The sequence below is a fragment of the Colletes latitarsis genome, chromosome 11 (genome assembly GCF_051014445.1).
Source record: "Colletes latitarsis isolate SP2378_abdomen chromosome 11, iyColLati1, whole genome shotgun sequence".
In the NCBI taxonomy this organism is placed as follows: domain Eukaryota; kingdom Metazoa; phylum Arthropoda; class Insecta; order Hymenoptera; family Colletidae; genus Colletes; species Colletes latitarsis.
In genome coordinates, this window is record NC_135144.1 from 31,417,011 (window position 1) to 31,444,770 (window position 27,760).

General features: G+C 43.7%; 2 protein-coding genes across 4 annotated transcripts in view; both read right to left on the bottom strand.

The window, feature by feature from the left end:
- The window catches only part of LOC143348097 (interleukin-1 receptor accessory protein-like 1-B), a 75,860-nt gene extending 54,960 nt beyond the window's left edge, over window positions 1-20,900 (bottom strand). For 2 of the 3 annotated variants that reach the window (XM_076777935.1, XM_076777936.1), the window contains exon 1: window positions 15,926-16,953. In XM_076777935.1, the coding sequence (XP_076634050.1) occupies window positions 15,926-16,155 (230 nt within the window). In that variant the 5' untranslated portion in view covers window positions 16,156-16,953. Of the gene's footprint in view, window positions 1-15,925; window positions 16,954-20,867 lie in introns of those variants that run through there. The other variant, XM_076777937.1, reaches the window with a different exon arrangement.
- Window positions 20,901-24,578: 3,678 nt separating this feature from the next.
- LOC143348479 (uncharacterized) lies at window positions 24,579-26,043 on the bottom strand. Its single transcript, XM_076778710.1, has 5 exons — window positions 25,952-26,043; window positions 25,704-25,872; window positions 25,401-25,592; window positions 24,893-25,004; window positions 24,579-24,806 (listed from the first exon to the last, which is right to left on the bottom strand). The coding sequence occupies exons 1-5, from the start codon at window positions 26,028-26,030 to the stop codon at window positions 24,579-24,581; spliced, it is 780 nt and encodes a 259-aa protein (XP_076634825.1). The 5' UTR covers window positions 26,031-26,043.
- Between the last annotated feature and the right edge of the window lie 1,717 nt (window positions 26,044-27,760).

Sequence of the window (27,760 nt, forward strand, 5' to 3'; positions counted from 1 at the left end):
GCCGACGAAAAAGAAAACAGATCGTGGACGTCCAGTTTTAATGGACTCGGTCGCGTTATCGGTCCGATGACCGACCACCCTCGCTCGCGACGTATGTACTCGTTTCGCCGTCGATTGCCGAATCCAGTCTCGCCTTTCTGCCCTTTCGACGGCCGAACACTCCACTCGCGATACATAACAAGTTTCGAGAGCCGTATCAACGACTCGTTTAAAATCGACCAAAAATATCGAACGAAACCTATAGGCCCCCGAAATCCTCTCTTATACAATGTATATTATACGTATATCGTGATTACAGCCGATTTCGCGAAATTCAAACTAGATTAATAGCTTTTTTAAATTACTTTCAACATCGCGAGTAAATAATATTTTTGAAAACCGGAAAATTTGGGGTTATCCTTTTCACGAATCTCTTTGCTCGGACCAAGAAGATCGACGGCAGAGTAACATCGCGAAAGAAGGTTACAGCGGCGTTGTTGGTAGACGTTATAGTTGGACGAAGGAGCGACGGTGACGGTGGACAACCGGTCTGCCGGTCAGTTTTTGCGAAATCTCGACTTGAGCCTCCGTTGAAACGGTTCAGGCCTCGCGTGTTGCTCGCGCGATCCTCTCTAACCAGAATTCGACGTATCTCCCCGATACTCTGGAAACTTTTCTCCCTGTTGATAGCGAGTTTACCTTTGCACTCATCGTGCAAGGGTGGTTTAGGTTTCTTTGTCTCGCACGAAACGAGGAAAGTTAAGCCGCGCCGCGTCGGTTCCGTTTCGATACAAGTTTTCCGCATCCTCGTTCTATCCGAATAAACGCAACAATCTCGTGGCCGCTAGTTTCGAATCGGTAGTCTACCGCGAAACAAACTATTCGCCGATTTCCATGATAAGAAACGGCCACCGAGATCGAAGCGTCGTAGCGCGTAGAGAACCGATGATGCACGCGTACGGTTCGTAAAATGGAAAAAACAAGCCACTAGGTCCTTATCGAGGAAGAGGAAGGAAGTTGGTTTACTTTATAGTGGAGGAATACCGGACTAAGAGAGGCTTTCAGATCGAGTTTTCAACTCAAAGTATCGTCAAACTGCATTTAAACCTTCAAACGTGTTTTTCTTCGATCCACTTTGTTCAAATTGTCGCACAGAATAACTGGAAAACTAATACAAGGATCAATTTCGTACAAAGTCTATTCCAAGTCTATTCGTATATTGTCAATCGTATCTATCGCTTTTAACGTACCGTCAGCTACAGAATTTTTATCTAGGATACATTATCGAGTTTTCAACACATCGTACATCGACCGTCCGTTGGTTGGAAATGTTGCGTTACGTCCAAAAGCGAAGAAAAATATTTCGAAAAGTTCCGAAGCGCTTAAAAGTTTTATTCGAGAGAATCGGTATCAACGACTACCTTGCGCTCGTTGTAAAGTTTTTCTCTCGAGTAACCAAGGTTTTGGACGCGCTTCTCTGTCTTTGTCTTACTTCCGACAGCGTTTGTCGAAAGTAAAAGTCGAGTCGTTGTTCGGACTGGTCGCAAAAGTGACGGCGCGCGGCGCGCGGCGCGTCAACGACGAAGAATACAAGTTTCGGTTCGATTTACAAGCATTGTAACATCTTTCAAGCTTGGCACATGTCCCGTACACCGTACTTAAAAAAAGATCCCCCCAGCGAACAGGATTCACACCATCGGGGAAATGCTAGGAAAAAGAAAAGACGAAGAAAGATCTCGGTTCGGAGCTCGTTTATTTCAAGTAGGAGCCTCCTCGCCGAACGAGCTTTTCTCTCTTTTTCTCGATTTACGACGTATACTCTTCCGATTCTCGAAAGCTTTTTCTCCGACTCGGACTTTGCCGTGATCCCAATACAATGGCACAACGTTCGCAATGCAACCCCTCGTTTCCACTCGGAGGAGCCTCGAACTGCTCGACGTTCCTAGCACCGAACTTGCCGAGGATAAAGACGGATCGTTTCACTGATAAGGGGTCAGGGAGGGAGAACGATAGAGAGAGAGAGAGAGACCGAGACCGAGATCGAAGCAAAAGCGATCCAATCGGGAATTTCTGACGCGATTCGTGCTGCCAGGCTTTCGTTATTTCCCGTTTCTTCGTTACGCTCTCTTCTCGTCGCGTCGTTCGAGATACGTATACGCTATACTATATTCTTTCATCTACTGTTATTTTATTCCTTTTCCTTGTTCTTCATTCTCTATTCTCTATTTCACGCGTAAATACACCAACGTAGGTATTTTCGAATTCATGTATTCGAGTTAGATAGAAATTATGTTATAACTCGGTACCGAGTAATCGGTCATCTAAACTATCTGCGATAGAAGAAACGGTAGGTGAGAAACGATCGGTCGAAGCATAAGCTGAGAACAGCGCAACGCATTCTTTCCTCGAATGAAAAAGAAAGCGGGTAGATAAAGTAGATGATGCGTAAAGGGTTTCCTTCCGTATTCCCTCGGTCGTTGTGCTTCCATTTAAAAATGGCTTTCGAGATTTCCATTCGAAACGAATTATTATATTATAAAATTATTCTTTTCGACGGATTATTTCGTTTAGAGTGGCAGATTGATTCGACGTCTGCAACAGAGTATAACAAACTTGCAAGTAAATCGATTCGATGGTTTCTCAGAACCATCGAACATAAACGTTCAAACGTTGCGATTCCTAATTGTTTATACGCACGTAGGTACTGTACGTACGTAAATATAGATTAGACGGAAAGTCGACTCGTTCGATTATTGCTCGACGAACAAAAGTTTCCATCGTTAAAAAAAAAATGAAATTAACTCGGATGTAGGAAAGGTGTTGAAAAAGACGTATACATATAACCAGTTGTTCGAAACGACGCCATTGAATCCCGTTGAACGGCGATCTCGTTCGCCGTGGATAGTTTGACGATCGGGGCCGTTTCGCAAATTCGATGATATTGTTTAACGCGCGTTCTACGTTCGATTCGTTTACGTCACGGTCCTCCAACTCCCTAAATACCACCGTCAAAGCGAACGGATCTGCAATTTCCGATATTTATTCGGTCGTATTATCTTTCCGTGCGCAATTTTATTCCGTTCGATTGGTTATCGACCAAGCTCGAATCAAGTATTTAAATATTTAAATGTCTTTCGTTTCCAAGCGAATACGAATTAGTTGGTGGAAATCTAGCGAACGAGTTCGAGTTACGTTCGAAACGTTTGCGATTTAGACAAAGATATTCTCGATCGCGTTGACGTTGCTACGATCGTTGGACGAATATTTTCCAGAAGAAGCAACACACGTTCACCGGAACGACCGCGTTAAAAAATAATTCTACCGGGCGCAGAAAATGAGAAAGAGGACTTTTTACACATATCAAATATTTTCAGAGTAAATTGTTAAATATTAAATAACGGTACGCACTTTGAGGTATCAAACATCGAGCAATCGTTCTCTGTTCGTCGACCGTCGATTCTCATTCGGAATGTAATTAACCGGGCTCGTCGATTATTCATAGCCGCGTCCGCGCGAGAGTGTCGCCCGTTGAAGATTGACCGTTCGTTCGGTCGACAACTACCATTATTTACCATTATTTACGATTATTTTACCGCAAAAAGATACTATTACGTCCGAATCGTGGGATGGATATCGTCGCCTTTCGAGGAGAATGGATCGTAACAAGTAGGCATTATAATCGAGTGCAACGCGACATAAATAAGACAAAGGAAGGAAGGTAGATGGTTTCTGATCGCGAATAGTCGATTCGAGAGGCCAGAGACGAGTCGAAAGTTTCTACCGTGTATGTAGGTGTGTTCGACGAAGAGGGGGATAACCACCTGTCTATAAAAAGCGTGACCGGATGTCCCGGACGGAATATGCCGTTTCCTGTAGGAGGAAAGAAGAGGCCCCGTAGGTAGGCAACGGTTAGGCGCGAGTACGAGGTCTCATCGCCTCCACGACGCCATTTTCACAACGAATTTATTTATTTAGCATCTCTCGATACCGGCCAATTCAATTATCTTTTCGAGGATGATGGGTCGACTCCGAACTTATCGTATACCGTAACGATGCAAAAAATATTCAAATACGCATTCCTATACAATTGGAGCAACGTGTCCGAGGACTTTTACTATTCGTTCGAACGAAATTAATCCGATCGATTAATTACGCGACAAAGAAATCCATTGTGTTTGCCTTCGTACCATGATTATTTTTCTAGGGTAAAATGCGGTCTGGATCGTATCGTAAGCTCGATTCGATTTCGCATCTTTAACAAAGTCTCTGGATAACCGGATATGGTTTGAATCGCGAACCACCGATTTTTCAGTTCTGCGCGATACCGGAACGGGGACGAGTTGCGTTTCTTGGCCAAGGTAAAAAACAAATTACAGCGGCAGCAGCAGCAGCAGAGAGAAGGTCGAACGCGGTGTGCGGAGCAAAGCGAAAAGGGTAAAGGAAGAGAACGGAACGGAACGGAAAGGAAAGGAAAAGGAAACAAGGAGCAAGATAGTGGATCGGCGAGTTGGAACAAAGGGAACTCATAACCGCTATTCACCGGCTGCTTCTCCGGGCTGCGATCTGCCTTGGCTGATTATTCCGCGAACGGAGAACGGCAATTGGCCAGACGAGCCGAGGGAACGATCTTCGAACATCTAATGTCTGCTCTCGAGAGCCACGGGCATTTTGATAATAATTGTTGCATCGACGAGCTACGGTTATGCCGCGTTTTACCCTCGGTGGGCGTACAAGCCCAGAGCCGATAAATAAACCTATCAATTTCACAGCTTTTCTTTTCTTTTCTTTTCTTTCCTTTCCTTGCCTTTCCTACTTTCAAGTTTTACGTTTCTTGGGACGCGAAAATGGCAAGCTGTTGAGAATAAGCATTTTATTCATATACTTTTAATGAAAAGTTTCCATCAGTGGTGCGGTCCCCTGCCTTGCTAAGGTCAGTATACCTGAGGAGGACACCCGTTTATGGCACCCGCTGAGCGTCTTGGCTTTTCCCGAGCCTCAAGCTCGGTCAGCTGAAAACTCTTAAACTGTGAACAGCATTTCTTTCCGTTTTTCTAAAACTATTATACCTTATTTAAAATATATCTTAGATTAAACCTGCTGTTGTATTTATTTAACAAATAAATATTCAACAGAAACAAATTACCGCGACGCGGACTTCTCGAGTCCCCTTACACGGACAAAGTTTCCGATAGAATACACATACCGGTTTGCACGTCGTAACACGACGACAATTTCCGAGAACTATGTCGAGCCACTGCGTGCCTCGCCTTCATCGTTACCGCGAAATCTACGTCAATGAAACCAAAATGTTCCATCGTTGTTACGTTCGGGCATTTTTATTCGCTTCTCTCCGGACCTGAACGATAGTTGGACGACAGTTACGAGTGCCGAGGATTACGTCTTTCCTCAGTTCTGGAGGACTCGTCTATTTATTTATTTTCTGATCGTGGTTGTGGAATCTTGAAAACTGTTGGCATATCGTAGCGGTAGGCAACGGTCTGTAACTGGACAGAGGATCCTGTAACCCCAGAGAATCGTGCAGCCCACGTAATTCCTCTTCTGTTGGTCGGACGTGGCAGGCAGGCACGAACGTTCTCGAGAACGAGCATTAGTCATCGTCGGAGAAAGCGAACCAGCGACTTGGCTGCCAGGCAAAAAGGAATATACAGGGTGTTCGGCCACCCCTGGGACAAAATTTTAATGGGGGATTCTAGATGGCAAAATAACACGAAAATGAAAAATACCAATTTGTCGATGAAGGCTTCGTTAAACAGTTATTAACGTTTAAAGTTCCGCACCGTACTGAATTGTTTTCTCGAAAATGCACAAGATTTCGGGGGCATGTCTACTGACCAAAAATGATTGTAATTGACTCCCGCAACCGAAAATAATTTTTCCAGAACGATTTGAAATTGTTGAATTTAATTGTTAATAACTTTTTAACGAAGCCTCCATCGACAAATTGATATTCTTGATTTTCGTCTTATTTTCACCTTTAGAATTTTGTCCCAGGGGTGGCCGAACACCCTGTATGTATAACAGAGGCGACGAAGCGGCAAGCAAGCCGTGTATACGTACCGTCACGACTGGAAACGACCTCGAAATCGGCAACCGATCGAGCGTTAGTCGCGAATCTTGGAAACGAAAGAAATCCAGCTGAAATATTGTTTGAAAAGACGGAGATGACGTTTCACGTCGAATACCATTCGTTGGCGGTTAGTTGGGACGCATGTATCAGAATCGATCGACTAGTAAGTTTCGCGATGGACGAGTGCGTGTTTCGTGACCCGATCGCGTGCACCAGCGATAATAAAAGCTTCAACGTCTAGGTTACGCGAATATATCGTTAGCCTAGATTGATAGAGGATGGGGGTCACGAGCATCGAGCACTTAACGGTGACGAAACCGACACGAAAGACAGACAACTTGGTCCGCGTTAAACGCGCATGCCGAGTTTCTCTTGGAGCTGCGCGTGCGTGTAACTTATCCGAAAATAAGATTCGTAGAGACGTTTCCCAAAAACGATTCTGGATCTCTGATAGAGTGGCGGGAAAGACCGGCAACGACGCAAAGTAGCGCTCGAGGCAGGTAGAGTTTCGGTAAGTACTGGCATAGCCAATAAGGCCGGCCACCTAAAACTGCTGATTCGGGTCCTGGAATATCGTGCATAGAGCGGGTGCGCGTGAACACCAGCTATGCCACGCCATGCTTCTGCGGTACTTGCACGTAACGTTGTTGCCGTACTGCGAACGACCGTCATCAATTTTCAGGGGCTTCGATGCAGTTAGTCTCAGTTCTCGGGAAAGCTTATCAATTATCTCGATCCCTTCCACTCGTTCCGTCGACGTACTCTGAAATCGACTGCTACTTTACCACCACCACCACGCTCCCTTTTCAGAAACTTATCGGCATTGGCAAAAGAAAAACTGGCGGCGCGCGACCTCGCCATCTATTTATTCTATAAATTAACCGCTCGAATAGCAGATATGGCACCCTTTCTAGAAACACCGACCGGTCGCTAGGACGAACGAACGCGTACCGTTAACGCGATTGCCAGTATTCTAATCTCCAGTGTGCGTTTCTTTCCAATTGCACCAACCAGTTCGTGAGCTATTTACGCTGTCGGACAGCAAAAATTTCCCCATTTTGGCGAATTCGAGCAACGCCGCAATTGGAAATGTATTAGCTAAGCTTCGTAACGAAGGCGGAAAGGTAAAATTAACCGGGCAGCAACTGCGGTCAACTGTTGGCATACAAACACTAAAAGTTGTAGAAAATGTTTAATTTAATTGCGACTGGCTGACTGGCTAGCCGATCCTCAACCAGAAAATAAAGGTGGAAATTTGAAAGAAATTAATGTCGGTCGCGTCGTCGAAAATCTGCGATCAGGACCGAATACGAAAGCAACTTGGACGATGGTCGAGAAAATAACGGTGCAGAGGTTTCCGCAGTCGAGCAATAATTTTCAAAGCGCCGCACAGCCTCGAAGCAATTTGCAAGGAACATCGTCGCGCGACTGGCCAAGCTTTCGAAAGGAGGGGCTCGGGGGATTGAACATTTGCAGGTTCGAATCGGTCGCGGTCGAGTGCTTCTGGCCTGAGATACAAAGCTCAAGAGAGGAGGGAGGGGAACGAGGGCGGATGCAAGTCCGATATTCCGGCCACAGCACCGGAAGAATGCGGGCATCCCTGCAAATCACTACTATCCGAACGCTTTCGACGATTTCCGCGAACAAGTATGTTCCGCGGCCAAATGCCCCTGGCCCCTGGCCCCTGGCCCCAGCCCTGATTAGATCAACTTCAACCTCCGAACAAGATTCCAACCTCCGAGTTGCCGTGGAATTTCCAAATTTCCGTCTAGCCTCCTCTTTTTACCGATTCCCCGCCACGGATCGATTAACCGGACCTCGAATCCCAATTATTCGGCTCGACCTCGATCAACATCTACAATTAAATGCTTATCGAACAAACTGGTTTCGCTGGGTTGCCCGCGCGTTGCATTCGACCCCGATTTTATTCTATCCATTATGTGCGAATTATTTAACAGGTTCTGTTCTTTCTGCTGTTTTCGGATGTCGATTCGAGGCTTGGAAAGATTTCCGCCGGAGAAAGAGCTAATCCGTTGGCTCTCCAGCTTCCCCATCGTCACGATTTTAATGACACGATCCGAAAGTGGACGGAACGAGAGACGACGCTGTTACTTGAAAAATATCCTCTTACCGCGGAACACTCTTTAATTACTGGGACGACGCTCTTTGTTTAAAAAGTAAATTCCATTAACGGAGACTCGCGAATTAGGTAATCGCGTTCGTGGTGCGCCGCGCCGCGCCGCGCCGCGCCGCGCCGCGCCGGCGTGAAATATTGCCGGCCGATAGAGCGTGCGCTGAATAAAGGAAAATACGTCTGCGCAACAGAATGTTTCTTCTTTCGCAGAGCGGACAAACAAACAGAGGAACGAGGAAGAAGCCGATCGTTTCTCTTTTCACCGATAAAGCCGGTACTTTTGTATCGTTGCGTCGTGACGCGATTATAGAATACACGAATCTTTTCTGTTCGTTTGATTCGTAAATATCGCTCGCGTGCAAGACACGTCGTGAAATCGAATCTGTCGGAAGACTTTCGATCCTTGGAACGACATTGATCGGCTTATAATTGATAGAACGTGACGGCCGCATTACGCGTATCCATGCATACGGAGGCGTAACACGCGTTTAGAATTTCTTTGAAATTTTTTAAGGTATCTTTCTTTAGCTTATGGATTACGTTGCGATTTGGTCTCGACGAATTCCCGTTCCATCAGAATTTGGATCACCGCCGCGATATTTCCATGGAGGATCGCGAGAAAGTTAACAAGGATCGGGTTCGTGACGGTAAAGTCGACGGATGCCAAAGACGAGGACGTTATTAGCGTCGATTTGCATCGGTCGCTATGCGTGGCTACTATTTATAGATTTCCAGTGGTACGCAATAGTGCGCATAGTTCGATTTGGCTGACGCATTCGCGATCAACCGGACGACGGGTAAAGGTTTCCTGGCACACAGAGTGTACATACTTAGAGTAGAGATTACCGAAATCGTTTGCGTAGCAGCGCACCAGAAGCGGCGATATTTGCGACTGCCACGGATCATTCGTACCGAGACGCGACTAATTTTAAAAACGCGTCGTGCGAATTTTTCCGCCGACGAGGCAAGCCATCCTCTTTGGTGCTACTTTAGTGCTCGTTTAGTTCTCCTCCCTGAATGAAATTTCACCAGGATTTTCATGGAGGATGATGAAACCGACCGCGACCGCGACCGCGACCGCGACCGCGACCGAGCGCAACAGCGCAGGGAAACGAGGCCACGGAAAAGTCAAAAGAGGAAAGAAGAGGAAAAGGAAGAGAAAGAAAGGGCATCGCAGGGCCAAACTCTAAATGGAAATTAATCGCGTATATGTATAAGGAGGAAAGTGATTCGACCGACAGACAGTTTTACGTCTCTCTTTACAGTTGCACCTGCGTTCCCATCTACATACTATATGTATACATGCGTACTATGTACAGATGTATTTACTCTCGTGTGTACCTCCCGTTTCTCGACTGCTCGCGATATGCTTTCAACCAATTAACCGACGAATGAATCGACGCTACTAGCTACCATTTATCAAGTATAGGTGGATACTGCGATTTAGAAATTCATTAATAATTTTCCATCTTCGCTCTGCTTCTACAGATATCCATACGTACGCGTTGACCGAACAAAGAAAAATCCACCACCCCCGAAAGATAAATCCGAACAATATGTAATTTGATAATTTCTGGACGCTTCAGGACTGACAACTTGTGGATTTAAAACAAGACCGAGCGTGCTACGCGTACCGATTTCCAACCATTAACGCGGACTAAAAGGTTTGATTATTCGTCGTCACGTTAATTTCTCTCTATCGTCAATCGGAAATATAAATAAAAGGTTTTCGTTCTTACTGATAGTTTTGCCGTACGGATTTCAGTGTGTAATAGAATAAGCGTTCGCTCTTGGTATACGTATCTCGTTTGCTTTTCGCGTCGGACGGTTCTCGCGTTCTGTATAATCGAATAGAGATAAAAAAAGGTCGATTCCAGGAACCAGATTCGCGTCACCGCTTCGTTAAAACGTAACGAGCGCTATTACATAGATAACGATACGCTGGGAACGCGTATCTTGACCCGATTGCAACGGACGTTGGGTCCTCGATGACCCATTCGTTGAGGCCGTTCGCCTAGAGATTCGCGCATACTCGATAAACCGTCTATTTCAGATTAAATGAGTTTCTCGAAGGGCGAAGAGGAAAGAATAACGAACGACTGGGTAATTAGGAAATTGCGGCGCATTCGTCGAGTAACGGTGAATCCGAACTCGTCGTGACTCGGCCGAGCGCAAACAACCAAGTATGTATATCGGTAGGAAAATAAACGCAGTTTCCTCAAATATTTGCCGCAATGGAAATGCAGCGAGACGACGCGACGCCTTCCCATACCCCGAGGTCCTAACCAAACACGCCAAAATCATTTAACGTTGCCAGCTGACAAGAATAATCCTGAGGGGTACATTTAAATAACAAGAACCACAACCACCAGCACACCCCGCGTACTATCATGTAACCGAGTAGGAAAACAACTACTATCCTGATACGCGGTGATTATCAGTTTCGATCATTAGCCGTGTAGAGGTAATCTTTCGGAATTTCATAAAAAATGATTTTATTTTATCTCAGTTTACGATAGAGAAGCCGAAAAGACCCAATATCACCACGTATATTTGCTCTTTTGTATTATTCATTATATCGTATAAAGATGTAGCGGTAACGGATAGCCCAGCGTCACCCTGGCTTAGGTCTCAAACAGAGTCCAATATCTTTTCAAGAAAACGCACCAAAGACGAGTTTCGAGATCGACGAAACTACTCTTCTCTCCTCTCGCGGTTTTTATCTTTCCGCTTCACCTCGGTTCTCGTACTTTGCTCGAACGCGGCCCTTTCCGTCTACTCATTTATCTTGCCGCGCTTCAACCGTGTATTCCCGAGCCCTCCCCTCTCTCTCTTATTATTATACGTCATCGCGGTACACCATCGGAGACTTTCTCACGGTTTCTTCGACGTCGCTGAATTTCTAAAGACAACGCGAACGCGAACGCGAAATATAATACATTCTGCCCCGCAACAACGTTGCTTTAATCCATTCGCATCGAATATCCGAATTGTCAAGTTGTTAATAAGCGTTTACGGTATAATTTAGCAATTTGGCATCCGTTAACGTAAGATTGGATTACGTAAAAAATTTCAACGGAATAAAATTGCGAAACGAAGAGGAACCGAGAGCCGAAACTTGTTAAAATATCGGTGTCCCGTAATTGTGATTGGTACAAGAACCAAGGGGAAAAAAAAGAGTAGGTCGAATCGCCGCGAAAAGATTCTTTTGCTCTCAAGGTTTATCGTAATACGACACAAGGATAAAAAGAGAATTGTCGTTTGATTGGAGCAACGTTGGTAGAGCGAGAATGATTCATGCAGGTGCGCGACCATCGACGCGATGCATCGCGACGGGAAAAAACCGAGGATCGTAACTGTCGCGTCTCGCTGCTCGCTGCTCGCTGCTCGCTGCTCGGAAATGATGCTACTCGATAGAAATTTGTGTAACGTAATAGGCTTGGAGCACGATACGCAACCGTTAAATATAGTCGAGGATTACGAACGAGAGGAGAGACAGTTGGGCGCGAAGATAAAAATATATGTACATAAACGCGACCTTGGCGTTGCGAACGGGAATGTCCCGACGCAATTAACGGAGACAAGAGAGTGTTAAATATCCGTGGGATTCACGGTTCAAGCATTATCGAGACGATCGTACGTTTCCAGGCGGAATAACGAGAAGATTCGAGGATCGAGACGATCGAGAACGAAAGTAAAGTCGACGATGCTCGCCTACGGTTTCCTACAAAATGTACCGTCGTTACCTTTTAACGTGTTTTTCCTAGTAACGGAGACGCACGGCAACGTGACCGTACGCAAGTCACGACGGATGCACGTCAAGGTGACGAGAAATAATTCCGCGAATTTTTACGCTTCGCTGTACGCGTTCGCTTAGAAATGAACGCAACACGCGCATCGCGGCGATATGGTTTCGTAAATTGTTCAGCAAACAGCGGAGCAGAGGGTTTCGCGAATCGATCGGACGTCTGAAAAGGAACGGACGACGCGGTGGTAAAGCGGTTTCGCAACCATTTTCCATTGTTCGTAAAACCGCAGAGAGTTTGTTTCGCGCGCGTTCGAATCCCCTTTGCAAGCAAACGTTTCCTCCGACCGCGATCGAAGATCGATTCGACGGAAAAAGTAACCATTTCTTTCTCGCAAAGTTAAACTTTTTCCACCGCCTGGCCTTGCAAACGTAAAGGCGACGCGACGTTTCCTTCTTCGCAACTCTGGTCGTGCAACGCGTTGCATTTGCATTTGCATCGATAACCGAGAGACCGAGAGACCGAGAGACCGAGAGTCGGGATCCCCTTTCCACATCCGCAGCCGTACTTTTCCTTAAATTCAATCGCATTGCCAGCGCGTTCACGTGCCACGGTGCACGCGTATCGCGTAACACGAACCGAGAGAGCAGAGAATAGAAAACTCTTGGTAGGAGTTGACTGGCGCGTTCACGAGAAACGAGAGGAGGTGGTCGTGCGCGGTCGCTAGATCGAAAAACTTTTTCTCCGATATCGGCGAAAAATTTCACCCTCGCATGGAACTATCGAACAAATTCGAGGAAATACCGGATGGCCAGTCACGCGTTCACGCTCCTTCCACCAACATTTTCTTTCTGCATTTCTCGAACGCGCAACGACACTCTTCGATACTTGTATCGATGGACCGATTAACATTACTAAAATCTAATTGCTTCGAGAGTACGTCGTTGTCGCGTAGCTCGATCGCGTAGCTCGATCGCGTTTCTATTCCACCGTGTTCGAAGAATCGTGATCGGTGGTTGGTGGAACGATCAATTTGCGAGCAGGTCCTCGTCCTAGGAATCCGATCCGTTTCGAAAATCCTCCGAACGTATTCTGAGAACGGACAATGCGAGTCGAGAAGCCACGGCAAAGTGCCGCGCGTCCCTCTCCCGATGCGAAATTACGGTTCTGTTTCTCTGACTTGTCATTATCCAGACCTCGAGGGCACCTGCGAGCGAACGCAGCCAGACACACGCGTCTACGTGCCCGCCAACTTTCCTTCGCGGCGACGGCGACGGCGACGACACGGCGACTTCTGTCGTTTCAAAGTTATATGTATGCAAACGTGCCCCATGCACTCTCCCACGACTCGTACGACGATTACACCGCAGAATTTTCATTTTCCGTGCTTTGATTCTTTACAACGGTTGGAAGTAAATACGAGTCGGTGTCAAAGATGATTCCGAAACGAAACGCAAAACAAGTCGCGTGCTGCGCAAACGCGAATGTTACCCGACAATTGGGAAACAACTTTCCGCAAAACGATTACCGTCTTCCGCTACGTCGAAACCGTGGGGACACCGAACCTCGTTCGCGTTCCACACGCCAGCATCGTTATCCCTAACGACCCAGCGAGTGTCTCGTTCGAACTTAACAAAACGACCAACGCCTTCTACTCGGGGCGAGGATTTTTCGTTACGGTAGGTTCCGGTTCCGGCTAGCGCGCGTGTTATCCTCCTCGTTACGTGACTCGCTCAGACGCAAATTCTATGCAACGATCCCACGCGAATAATCCGTCCGTTGAAAATCTAACGACGCCAAACCTATTATTTAAGTTATAATATATAGACGCTCGGACCCCGATTGTATTGCTCGTATTTTTCTACGCTCTGTAATATGTACTTACATTACACACAGACTCGAAAGAGCCGCGCGTTCGCAACGGATGTTGCCGCTGGTTGCAGCGCCACTTTCTACCAGTGAACGTGCATCGTTTGCTCGCGGAACGTTCGCGCGTCAACGATTTTACTTACATTTCATCCTTTGTTCTTTACGTTCGGTTCGTCGAGCAAAGGTACGTCGCTTTAACCTTTTCTTCTTGTTTCGCCACGAACCACCAGAACAAACTCCAAGAAAACTTTCGATACTATTTTCCCTTTATATTTTATGCCTATCGTTTCGATCTCGTTATAATCGTATACATGGCCGATAACAATGTCGAAACATAGAAAGGAAAGGCGTCGTGCGTACAGTCCACCTTTCACTTTTCAATCATTATTGCGTATTTGCGCAAAGTTTAACCAATTTTTTCGCGATTCGCAATTCCGGTCATTTTAATATTCCCGCGGCAAACAGGCAGAAAGAAAGCCAGAAGAAAAGAATAGATCGTTGTTAAATTTATGCCCTTTATTCGCCGGTTAAATTCGATCGCGAACAAATACCATCGCCAAAATAAGAGAAATCGACATCGACGGTAGGCTTAGAGAGTCGATCGACCGACTCTGCTCGTATCCGCATAATGAACGTGGTGCGTGTTCCTCGCATCCTCTTTTGTGCTTTCAAGATGGACACGCTCGATAGAGACGTGTAACAGGTGTGAACGGGCCAAAAGAGTCCCTGCATGGACGGCACACGTCCGTTAGGTTAAAACTTTTACAGAACCGAGCACGGTTTCTCCTCGAGCGATCAATGCATGGAACAAATACACCGTTTGACACCTGGATAACCACAATGGAGAAGGTGGAGTCCCACTTTGTCCCACGAATAATAAAGTTCCCGGGACGGAAAGGGATTCGGGCAAATCGGCAGTTGCCGAGCCCTTGAGAACGCTTCTCGGAACCGTTTCTTTGTTAGCCTGCGCCTTCCAGTTACCAAGGGACAGTCCAACTGCGACCCCCTATAGCGATTTTCATCTCTTGTACAAAGTACAAGAGCCAACGACCGACCGACCGACCGACCGACCGACCAAACGACCGACCAAACGAACGAACGAACGAACCAACCAACCGACCAAACGCGCACTCCTTTTACATTTATCGTGAAAGAAAAAAACGTTATTATCGCGCGACGTGACTCGACCCCCGCGGTATGTCCGTGGCTGCTTCTTCGGAGATCTTTTTGCAAATATCGGTTCAACGATCGGATCGATCGTCCCTTTTACACCACGTAATCTTTCACTCGCCACTCGATAAATGCCAAAGAAGAAACAATTTAAACGCGATGCCATGCCGTGCTTCTATACACACGTATACCAATATTCAATAGCATGAAAATTTCGCGTTTGGAAAGCGTTCGGTGCGAATTGACGCTAATGTTTCGACGTGTATGCATTTTGCCGGAAACCGTGTTTGCTCGAATCGAGCGTGCCGTATGCCGGACTAATAACCGGTTTAACGTATTCCTCCAGCGACACGAGGCGACGGAGCGACGGAGCGACGGAGCGACAGAGAGAGAAAGAAAAAGTTCGTTCCATAAATGGATTAGTTCCACGAGAGCGAGAAGCGCAGGTTTCCAGGTATTCGCCGACTCGAGCAAAAAAAATCCCGAGAAATTGCATCAGCTTGCACGAATGTTAGACATGCCATTCAAATCGGCCCTCGAAAACCTGACTCGGACGATGGGAATTAAACTATGGGAGATTGTAAAACGCTTCGGGTTACGGTTCAACGAGACCACCACACGCTCCGTTATCTCACACTTTTCGCAAATGTTAACGCAGCTGAAAAGTCAAAGTTAGCTACGTTCCCGCCATAGGGCAACACGTTCATTCCCACCCGGACGATCTCTCGACACGTTTAACCTTCGTTTCTCTCTTTAAAAGAATCGCCTTTTCCGATTCTCTTATTTTTTTTTTCGTTAAAGACCCCTCGTTACGTACATCATTTTTGAAATCCGAGACAACAACGACGATCTTGAAAATTAATAACGCCTCGATCTGTTCGATTCGGATAAAGAGAGAAACAATCGTGTCTCGCGAGGGGAAACGAAACTTTTACTCACCATTCGATGCTTCTATAGCCCCGTAGACAGCAATGAAGGGCTTTGAATGTTCCGATGTTTGCATATTCCGTCGTCACGACTTCCTTCGTGAACCTCAAACCGCCTGGCAAGTTGTCAAATTTATGCATCGAACAGTAGTCCTTTAATTCATTGGCCTGGCAAATGGTAACCAAGACCGATAGAACGATCAGACCACGCTCCACCGGTGTTGTCATCTTTGGAGATTTCATCGAAAAACTAGTTTACGGGGAAAACTTGTCTTTCAAAATGCCTCTTTTTTTAATCCGAGAACCGCCATCATCGGATTTTCTCAAGATGTAAATCGCATTACCACGATAAGAAATCCGATCTTGGCGCTGTTAATGCCAAAAGACAAACGCCTGATAACGGATGGGGGAGCTAGGAATGAAACGGGCTGGCTGGCTAGCTAGCTAGCTAGCTAGCTAGGGAGGGGAGAACTCTTGCGAGTGTATATGTTTACGCACGTACAAGCAAGCTTGACCAAATCACTCGATATTTGTCGTCAAACACAAACCACTTTGTCCTGGACGCGACACTGTATGTTTACTCGGGGATTTCGAATATCCATTCGCGTCTGCCGTGCTACTACGTCTTTTACGTCGAAACCGACAAACTGTTTAATCATTTAATCACCTCCGAAACTCATTCTTTTCATCGACAAACTTTCCTTCGACTTGCTTCGATCTCCAACGAATCGCCAACAATTTCGAGCACGCGTGTTCCTTAACCTTAACCTTCTTGAAATAACCCTACTCGAAAAACATTGAAAATTCTCGATACCTTTCGAAAAATGTCTTCGAGTTGCGCTCGCATCACTTGTCACGACATCACGGTAAACAAAAAATATGCCAACAAACTGTGTGTTTTTTCTCGAAACGAAACGAATATCGATAATATCTAGAAACGGAAGAAAATTACGCGCGACAGTTAACGTAGATCCGCCAAGAAGAATCGTTGAAATTCTACGCGACATACACACCATGGAGGCCAACGGCTTACTGTCAGCCCACCGCTTCGAAAACTCCCCGTAGGCCACGGGTTTAAAACGAGCCGCCTGTTGCCTCGTGCTTTATCGGCTGCGCTCGGCCATACTCGGTTATTCTCGACAGGATACCGACGACACCGACAACGTCGGTACTGTCACGCCTGACCACGGCTTCTGCGTACTCATCTATGTAGATACTCGTCCCCATTTTTCATTTTTCTCTCTTTTCGTTCATACGTTTCCACAATTCGCGACGGAACCTAAACCACGATAAAATCACCTTTTAAACAGCATAAACGTTTCCCTCGATATTTCGATAAAGAAAAAAGAAACAAACTTTCAGCTATCGTATCGGGGCCATCGTATCGTCTTTTATAACAAATTACGTATCGTAAATATGCCTATTCATATTCGAATCGATACGTCGATCAAACATTTAGAAATATTTTATTTAACGCGGCTCTTCTTTACGATTCGTAGTAATAACTTGAACACGAAGATCTATGTATACTCGACGAGATGTAGTCTCTGATCCATTGATTTTTACTCTCGCCTAATGCAAATATACATACGTATATGGCCTTTTTACCCAATTTTCGAATAAACTTATAAACGACAAGTTAAGAGCGTTTATTTTCTTCGTTTTGACTCGACGTTGGAAAGTAAGAATCAAATACCAAGCCCGTTACATACATGTATACGACGAGGAAGAAATGACCGTGGAATATCCAGAGATTTTTCGACCTAAATTACGTAACGAGATCTTATTTAGCGAACACGCGACGAGAAAATCACGTCGTGCGACCATCGTTCCTGTTCGATCGAAATATAAAGATAGAATACGATTAGAGGCTACGAAATTTCCGCGAACGCGATAAATTTCGAACGTATGTATTTAATGACGCTGCGACTAGATAACTTTCCGAGGCCATGCGACCCGTTCATATACACCGAGTCAAATTAATATTCGGACACTGTACAATTTCTACTTTCTCATAGTGTAATTTTATTCGTAACCAACTATTTTCTTTGATATTCTATTATATCTTCAATTTAGTTGACAAAAATTTTAACGTTTAATTTTAACGTCGACTTAACTCGATTCCGATACTGAAATAGTGCTAGTGACGTATGCGAGCTATTACTTGGACAGTTAAATATATTTAGAATGATACGCAAAAGTAATAGATACGTATTTTGTACAATATACAGAAACTTGTGATTACCCATAACGAAAAAGAAAAATCTCACGGAGAGAGTGTCGTGATAGTTAATACAGTATATACATAGATGTAACAAAGATATTGTTAACAGATTTAGATAAGCTTTACAATATATACTATACAATATACTAATCGTGCAAGAATATTTACTCTGTCGTAGTCTTTTTGTAAATCCTATAGAGAATGTGTGAAAGAATCTTTGTTAAAGTATGTGTTCGATTGTATGTACGTGTGTGGAAAAGTATACTGACAATGAGAGGAATCAACCTTTCCGACAATAAACTTTCGATCGAATAGTTTAATGGTTTTGCGAGACCGATAGAGTTCATAGGTTTAAAAAGAAGCGACCTAAAGTTGCTGCTGGAGAACAGCCAGAAAGAAATTGCTGTTTTGACTGCAGTAGCAAATCACGATTCTTGGATAAGTTATCGACAAATTCAACATCTTTTCGGTATCCCTAATACAAGCATTTAGATTTAGACTTTGATGTCAGAAATTTCATTCGTTTTTGCATCGTAAAGTTTACGACTCTGACTTTTGTAATTCCGTTACTTTTTATGAATAGCTATTGCAACGATTACAACGAAATGAATTCTTTTTGCATAATTTTATTTTTTTACCGACGAATCAACTTTTACCAACCTTGACCATTATATCAATGGCAAAAGTTGGAAAATTGTTTGACTAGCAAGTAAACGAAACTATCGGACAGAATTTCTTTAATTCAGAGAAATCGTATATGGTTTCAACACGGACTTTTAGCGTGACTTAATCTTTATTCTCGTTACGATGCGCTTCTTGGTTCATTTCCGATCAATCTCTTAACATTTCGTATTCTCTGTATCGCTGAATCCCCCCTCTCTCCGATCCTTCTTTACAATCGAACATGGATTCCTTGTAACTGGTGTCGCGTGGCTCTCATGATCTAATTTCGAATGTTTCCCGCCTGTGTTGTTCACTGTCCGTCATTTGGCACCGACGCGACGCGACACCACGCGCACACCATTCCTCGTATTTATGTAGGTATACATATGCATACGTTTATTGTACGCGATACTGACTCGCTTTCTGCGAATTTCATTCGTTTCGTGTCGATTATGCCAGTTAATCGTCCTATTTACGTATGCATGTGTCGTCGCGTTCACTGGTACAAACTCTTATCCGTGCCAATGACATGCTTACACACTTTCAAACCATCCTTTAACATTCAATTGTTAACAGTGTGCGGCATAATCAAAGGGCCTATCGGTTTACGTAAATATAGTATTAATTTTTCGCGAAATAATTTGTCGGGACATGAAACGGGTGGTTAAGATAACTTGCATTCTGTTTGACCAGCAGTCTTGTAAATAGTCGTTGATTTCGCAATGGCTTTAATTGATCGTTGGTTACTGAATGGTCAACTTATGGTCATCGATGGGTCAGCAGTGACGTTGACATTAAGGTGACAGTGGTTCAGCGAGAAGCGGTTCAGGAATGGCCAAGAGGCAAGAACCGATCAAAGTTTTAGTTTTAAACTTCCGCCATCTTAGAAAGGTGTATAAATAACTATTAATTGCCCGTAGGTCGTCGAGTCTCGCGAGATTCGGGGGCCGTTTCCAACTGCTGCTGCCGATCACCGATGACCATTGCTGGCCGCTACTGACCAGCGGTAAGAATCGTTGAAAAATCCTTGCCCCAATTCTATTTTATAGACACCTATCCACGAGAAAAAGACACTAAAATGATCTGTTAATTTTCAAGTCGGTATGGCAGTAAGATTGGGCCGCGAAACTTGACAAGGTGTAAGCTGTCTACTCGTGTACCGTGCGTCTGGGATCGAACGACAGACAATTCGTTACACAAGACGACGTAAGAGGGCAGCTCCAGATGGATCGCGAGTAAATTATACGCGTCGCGCGCACTATGGAAACACAGCTGAGCTAACGAACAGACGTCATATGTATTTTATTTAATTCGAAAGCCCTACAATTCTATCGATGTCGCACGCAACATTACCAACAAGCTATAGAAACCGATAGTAGTGCTTCTAATGAAAGTACAGGAATTCTTTCATTTTTTTAACGGAATAAAAGCTGTACGGAGCCCAAAGATTGAGTAATCAACCGATCAATCGGATGCGATCGGAAATTTACTAGTTGGAACTGAATCCTGATTAATAATTAAGCACAACCGTTTCAAGCACGAAAGCTCGTTCGCAAAACTCCTTCAAATAACAAACCGTTATCACTCTTTCTTCTTTCGGCGGTCCTATACATACCAAAGCCTGAAACTTAATATTAGGCTCGAGCACTCGGTGCGATTCTACGAATCGTTATCGGAACTGGTGGGGAGAAACTCGAGCGGGACGAACGCGACCGCACGATTCCAACAGTCGAAAATGAAACCAAAACAAACGGCACGATCCGTTTGTATCAGCTAACGTTTCGACTCGTAATATCGAACTATAGGTATAGATATGTATAAGTACAGGACCTGTAACAGTCCTGCCCTGACCCTACCTATTTACGATTAACACATACACACCAGAAATTAAGTGACCCACCTATACATATACCTAATCGCATTCTCGCAAACATACATACACTCCACGGTTCTCACACGTAATGTCCGGGCGCAGAAGTCTACGCTAGAGAGGACGCCCCAGGGTTCCTCCGACACCCGACATTGCAAACTTTCATACTCTAAGATATACATACATATACATACTCACTTGGTATAATAAAGTTGAGTTTACCAATGTTCCATTTCCAATTCCTTCCTTTTCTGTCCAATTCCAGCAAACTCTATAAAACAAAAATTACGTGAAAATAAATGTACCTATATCTTATGGTCTATTTGAATTGACAATTACGTTTACAGATATAACAATTGATGTCGATTAGACATGTAAGAATGCGCACGAAACTGACTCGATTCCGATTCACTTTTTTCGCGATTCCGGTTGAATTTCTAATAGATACTCGTTGATATTACATACAAAGCACCAAGAAAGAGTAACCGAGAGAAGCCTGTCACTGTATACATATACCACATCGCACGAATGAGGGACAGGTCCGAACACGTTTACCGCGCGAATTAATGGCCGAGGGGCCGCGAACGTCTCGACTCTCAATCTGTATTTCGGAAGAAAAGGTTAAACCTCGAATAACTGAAAATAAATAAAATAAATAGAGAGATATACCAGACAAATAATTAATTACTTGATGATTTATTATCGTTATACTGTCGGAATGCAAAGCAGCCAATCATTGGCGCTGCTTGACCATCGAGTATCGATTTGTCGCGAGATACAAAAGTAACTAGATCGATTGAAATGTATTAATTGTAATCATAGAAACGTATGTGTGAATATTAACTTTGATCGTAAATTTCAATCAGTTTCTCATATAAAAGTTTCTTTTCTTTCTACTAAATTTTCTAAAGATATTTGTTTTAATTCCTATTAGATTTTCATACCAATCTTTTTTGACGAGGTGTCGATAACACTAAACTTGACACGGTTCTGGTAAGGAGCCTGGTACAGGCATAGACGAAATGTAGAGTAGACGTGACACGCAATATTTTTTACGTAACACATGGATTAAGGCACAGACAATGCATACTGATGACGGGTAAAGCAATACTTTTTCGTACCACACGGACAAGGAATTCGTTCGCTCAGCTCCAAGGTAAAATCGAGTGGCCGGCAACCGAGAATATAAACACAACCTAACCAAGCGATAGGAAGACAAGAAGCGTATCCGATTACTGATTTACTGGCTTACGAATTCCAACAATGGTAAGAATAAAATTACTTTTAAAAAATATTATAGAATACATAAAAAATTGAAAGAAACGAGTAATAGACTAGAACTGTACTCGATGGGAGTGAATGTCCTACGATGTAAAGCAAAAATATAGTGAAAAGAAATGTTTTTGCGTATTCTATACATATTTTTCATCTATTGTTGTTCAAGTCACACAAATTTTTCGATTAAAAATTAATATATTAACATATCGTTCGGTGCATATTTCAATCGATCTAGTTACTTTTGTATCTCGCGACAAATCGATATTCGATGGTCAAGCAGCGCCAATGATTGGCTGCTTTGCATTCCGACAGTGTAACGATAATAAATCATCAAGTAATTAATTATTTGTCTGGTATATCTCTCTATTTATTTTATTTATTTTCAGTTGTTCGAGGTTTAACCTTTTCTTCCGAAATACAGATTGAGAGTCGAGACGTTGGACTACGTGACGGGACACCTCCTCCGCGGCCCCGCGGCCCCTCGGCCATTAATTCGCGCGGTAAACGTGTTCGGACCTGCTCCTCATTCGTTCTTTGGAAACTGGTGTGATATGGTATATGTATACGGTAACAGGCTTCGCGTCTACTTAGGTATATACGTACTTTTCATTTATTATTATCTAAATGTTCCGAATCGCTCGCAGTACTCTCTACTTTGCTGGAATTGGACAGGCCTGTGTGATTACTTAATTATTTCTTATTTCTAATCTCAGTTCTTTTTTCTCAGAAATTTTCATGACCGCGTGCAATGCGGTCGGTAAAATCATAGTATAGTTTCTTGTTTTACGAAGCTCAGTTGCTTCAAGTAGATTATCGTTTCGACTTTAGGGGTCCGCGGAATTCGCGTCAGTGTGCATTACTCTCTGGTGAATTTTGTTCAGAGCACCTGAGCACGGAGCTCTCTTTGTTTTATGAATCGGGATAGTAGAGTCGGTGCATCACTGACCAGGAGTACAATTTAGCGATGCCCACGAGCAAAGAATGTAAGTATCTTTAGAAAAAAATTGTTTGTTCCAAATTTTGCTACATTAAATTTTCAATATTAGCACAAGATTTATTTATTAAAATTTAAAATCTCTGTAATTGAACAAATGCGGTGTTATATTTTCTGTTTCTTTTTATAGGATCCTGACATCCCATACTATACCTACTTACGGATCCAGAGAACCTCTTGGATGACTCCTACAAGCTAGCCTCGTCGTCCGGGTGCTTACATTCTACATTGGTGAGTTGCATGCCAATTTTTATTCCTCTGATCTCCAATCACGTCGTAGGACAAAAAGTGCGTAGGAATTCAAGGGTATGTTTGTTCACCAAAAATTATTGTAATCGATCCCCGTAACTGAAAATAATTTTTTTTTCTCGCTGTTGATTTTTCTTAAAAATTCCTTTTTCATTTTTAATAAATTTGCTTGATTCGCTACGAAAAAAGTGTTTAGTACTTTTTTGACATATCCTTGGAATCATTGAAAATAAAAGAAATACAATAAACATTCCAAACTACCGTTTTTCTTTCGATGCTATGCGAAACACACACGAGGTATACGAATAGACCTTTCACCTTATTGGCTTTGATGACCTAATCCGACTGCCATACCGAGTTACTCTTTAAATAAATGATGTATTACAATTTAAAATAAAAAATAGAGGATTTTCGGTGTAGTTGTCAATGAGGTGGTTCATCCTTACGTATATTAATAATCTTGAAATGTTGAAATCTCCCCCCCGTAAGGCAATAAAACGTTTACGCCCAAGCTGTATCGGTAGATCGCGAATCTTTGTTCTCTCGTATCTGTAAGTAGGTACATATTTCCGTCTCCGAGATATCGACTTTTAAACGGAAATGAGAAACGTGCCCCGCGGTATGTTACCCGTTTTCCTAGTTTTACCGAGAATCCGTAATTACACGGCACACACGCGGCACTTAGGAGCGATCTCAGGCTACGCGTACCGACCGCGGCGACGAAAAAAGAAGCCGCCGCGCCGCGTCGTTATACTATACGAGATTAGTCCTTAGACGGAGCGGCTTCGTTTTTACTTTCGTGGGATTCACAGGTGTCCCACGGAGGAAGCCGATCGGAATAATTGTCAGCTGCCCGTTTCGATGTTTACTTCGCGCTCCAACTCGACCAGTTTTCTTCGGGCCACGGCATTTTATACCATACCAAGAAAAATCGCAAGGAAACTTTTTTTTCAGTCTGTCGGTACCCAAAATCTCTCTCTCGTCCGTTTAGTAGTTTGAAAAACGTTAGCACTACATTCCAAACAGCTAATACGATCGAGAAATTTCATCCATCTTTTACTGTTTATCGAGATACGTTTACGCGTCGCTAAAAATTCGACATTTTGCTTCGAAGAACATCCGATTTTTGATTAAATGACTCGTAGGTGAACGAACTTACGGTTCGTTGCTCTCGTCCGAGTTGAAAAATGTTGGCCGCTGCACGAAACTATTTCTAATATCTAAACGATCGAACGTATCGGAAAGAATTAGGATGGATAAAATGTCACGAGTAAGAAAGAAAATGATCTTTTTATTAGGAATTTTAAAATTATAACTTCTCGCGACGCGTCAGTCGAAAATACCTACACGTAGGTAGCTACGTGTTCGTTTCGATATTTTTGTCCATATTAACTGTAGGACGGTGCAGGTACCCCGAATTTACCACTTATTATATTTATCAATTTATCCAACGTCATGTCCTTGAGGAGTTTGTTCAACTGGTTGATAACGAGCGGGCTCACGGTTTGCGACAGTTGTTTTTGGTAGTCCTCGATCAGTTGCGGCGTTATATCGGAAACGATGTTGCTCACGAGTCTGGAGAGTTCTGCGTCGTTATTCAATCCGGTGATTTTAAACTATACGAGAGAAAAAGGCAAAGCGTTGGGAAAAGATCTTGTTGCTTCGTTCGAAAGATTAACATTTCGAGAGTCATTCTACTTACTTCAAGTTGTTTCAAATGAACTTGCAAGCTCAGGTCTTTAACGTACAATTTCCTCTCCTCGTTTATGCTCAGTTTCGTGTCTACCTTTACCGTAAGATCTTTACCTTGAACCCTGAAAATTACGAGAGACACGTAATTGTCCTGTTAGGTATTAGTAACCGTCGGAATTCTCCGATAAAACGATTGACCGTAGACGGTGTTGGAGTTGATTCGCGTGGTGTAGGAATCCAGGCTGGGAACGCTTGTATTCGATGTTGGTAACGCTCCTCCAGTCACTAGGATACTACATTGCCATCCGTGGATCGACAGGGACGCGTACTCGATCGATTTCAACGTTTTCTTCGAAATGGTTGTACGGTTTTTAAGCTTCGTTTCGTTCTGCGTCGCGTCTCTTTTGCTTTTTACTGTTTCTTTGATCGTTTATGATGGACGGGAAAAGGATATACTTTGGCGTAGTATGGAGAACCGGTAATTGGACGATGCTTATGTCAAATCAAGTACAACTTACTTTATAGATCCTTTTCCGTAGATGGATATTAAATCGGCGAGTTTTCCGTTTACGTTGTATTCGGTCATAAGATCGATCTCGTTCCACGTAAGACTGATGTTTGCTAGAAATCCAGCCAGCTTAAAGTCGCCTTGATTCACGGTATACGAGGATACACCGTACACGTAAAAATTATCCAACGCGCCTTTCAATCTGTTTACGAAAATAACCAACGATCGTTAGTCCTTTCGGTAGATATCCTTTTTCGAAGTAGATACCGACCGAAAGCTGTTGTCGTCGTCGGTTACTTTTTCGAATACTTACTCGATCACTCCTTTCTCGTTCAAGTCCACGTTCACGTGCTCCTTCTTAAGAGGATCGAGAACGGGAATGCCAAAGTCTGGATTTCCGGTCTTCAGGATATCCTTAAGTTTCTCAAGGAATCCAACAAGCATTCCGCCTTTGGTGCCATAATCCTCGATGTCGATGCTCTCTTAAAGGATAACAACCGTTAGGTTGACCGAGCAACAAGTTCGATTCCGATGGAGAATCAAGAAAGAGACGACACTCACGTTTCCCATTTACTTCCCCGTGCATAAATGCATGGCAAGAGACCAACATCCCGGCTATCACTACCGCGGAGAGATGCATATTCCTGCGAAGCGAAACAAGGCATAGCTATCGCTCGAGTAAGAATCGAAACTAGAAACTAGAAAGAGCAACGAGGAACGTGTTCCGAAACGTTCTTATATCCTCTGCGATTATTCTTTAAAGCTTACATTCTCTTTTCTTTAGCGGCGTTATTTTTCTTCCCGAAATCTTTCGTCGTGGATAAAACGCCGGCAAATCGAACCTTGAAACTTTTCATTTCACCCTAGTCTAATTAAACAGCGGGAGTTTGTTTCTACGCGGCGGACCTTGACGAACTCTTACTTTTCGCGACTCAACGTTTTCATGCGTTTCGAATCGTCATTTTTTTTATTAGATTCCTAATCAAAATACGCTTATTTCCTAATCGCTATCGTTATCGTTCCCGAGTATAACCTTTTGATAAAAAGTACACGATATTAAATAAAATCCGTCCATGTACATAAATACCGATGTACCGTGGACCAGTTGACAGGACGGTTTAAAATAAAAAAAAACCATGTTTTATTAGACTGCTGGGGGAATAATTTAGTTTAAATATAATACTTACAATTTCGATTCCACACAATTTGTCGACCGAGTACTGGGTTTCGTCGGTGCTTGTCCGTTATATATCGTCCGATATCGTTTTCTTGAACTTTCCAATCTCTTATCGGATTCCCTCTATCCAAGGTACGATCGTTTAATTGGATCGACGAAACAACGAGTCGTATCGATCCATCACGATCTATCGTTTTGTCAGCATAGTTGCGTTCTTCGAATAGATCGTAAACCCCGATTTTGACGAACGTTCTCTTTCCGTTATCAACGTATTCGGCTGTCGATTCTATCGGTCCTATTATTGTTTATTTATTTAGTTACGGGTGACCGTTTAATACGGACGGTGACGGGAAGTAGAAAACGGATCCAAGGGAGAGAAAGCAAACGTAGAGAGTAAATTGGAAAAGAAGAAATATGTAACGAGAGAATCGTAATGCGCGCAAAGAAATTTCTATTTTGGTATTTTGTACCAGTGAATTTTTACGGGTTTCCTTAAATTCCGTTTCTATCTTATCGGATAGGAATAAAGTCGAAAGATGTCCAGTTGATGCGAAATACCGATTTGTCTCGGAGTTTGGTGCGGATCGTGTGCACCAAGTGGAAAACGAGTTGGGTGCGGATCGCGTGCTCCAAGATAGAAGGAGAAGGGCTACCAGGTGGTGGTGTCGACCTACAGATCGAGAACGTCTTTTTCTATTGATAGTGAAATCGCTGCAGTCGGTTCACCAGGCCTCGCGATTAACTTTATTTCGTTTCACATCAATAGCCAACTTGGACACGAATTTCACAAGATAATACAAGATAATAAATTGACGTTAAAAACGATTTTCGTGGATTTTAAGAAATATAATCGAGTTCGATAGACAATCAAGATATTCGATCGCGAATTAATCGGGGCTCAGGTGGGTAGAATCAATCGAAATGTTTTTAAGGAAGGAAATTTTACTCGACGAACCGATCATCCTCGCGAACAAATTTATATTCTATTTCCCGGCATTTTATTTCGATCTACGTCGGATCGTTGTTGCCCGGTGTAAGGTAGTTTACCAGCGGACTAGATCTTGCGATCGTTTTTCTTGGTTCGTTCGTTGGTGACGCGGACGGGATGGTGGACGGGATCGCGGAACCCAATCCTTGTAGTTTATTTGCATCCTCCTGGCGTCGTGTCTATCTCGTTGCTCCGATTCTAGCTT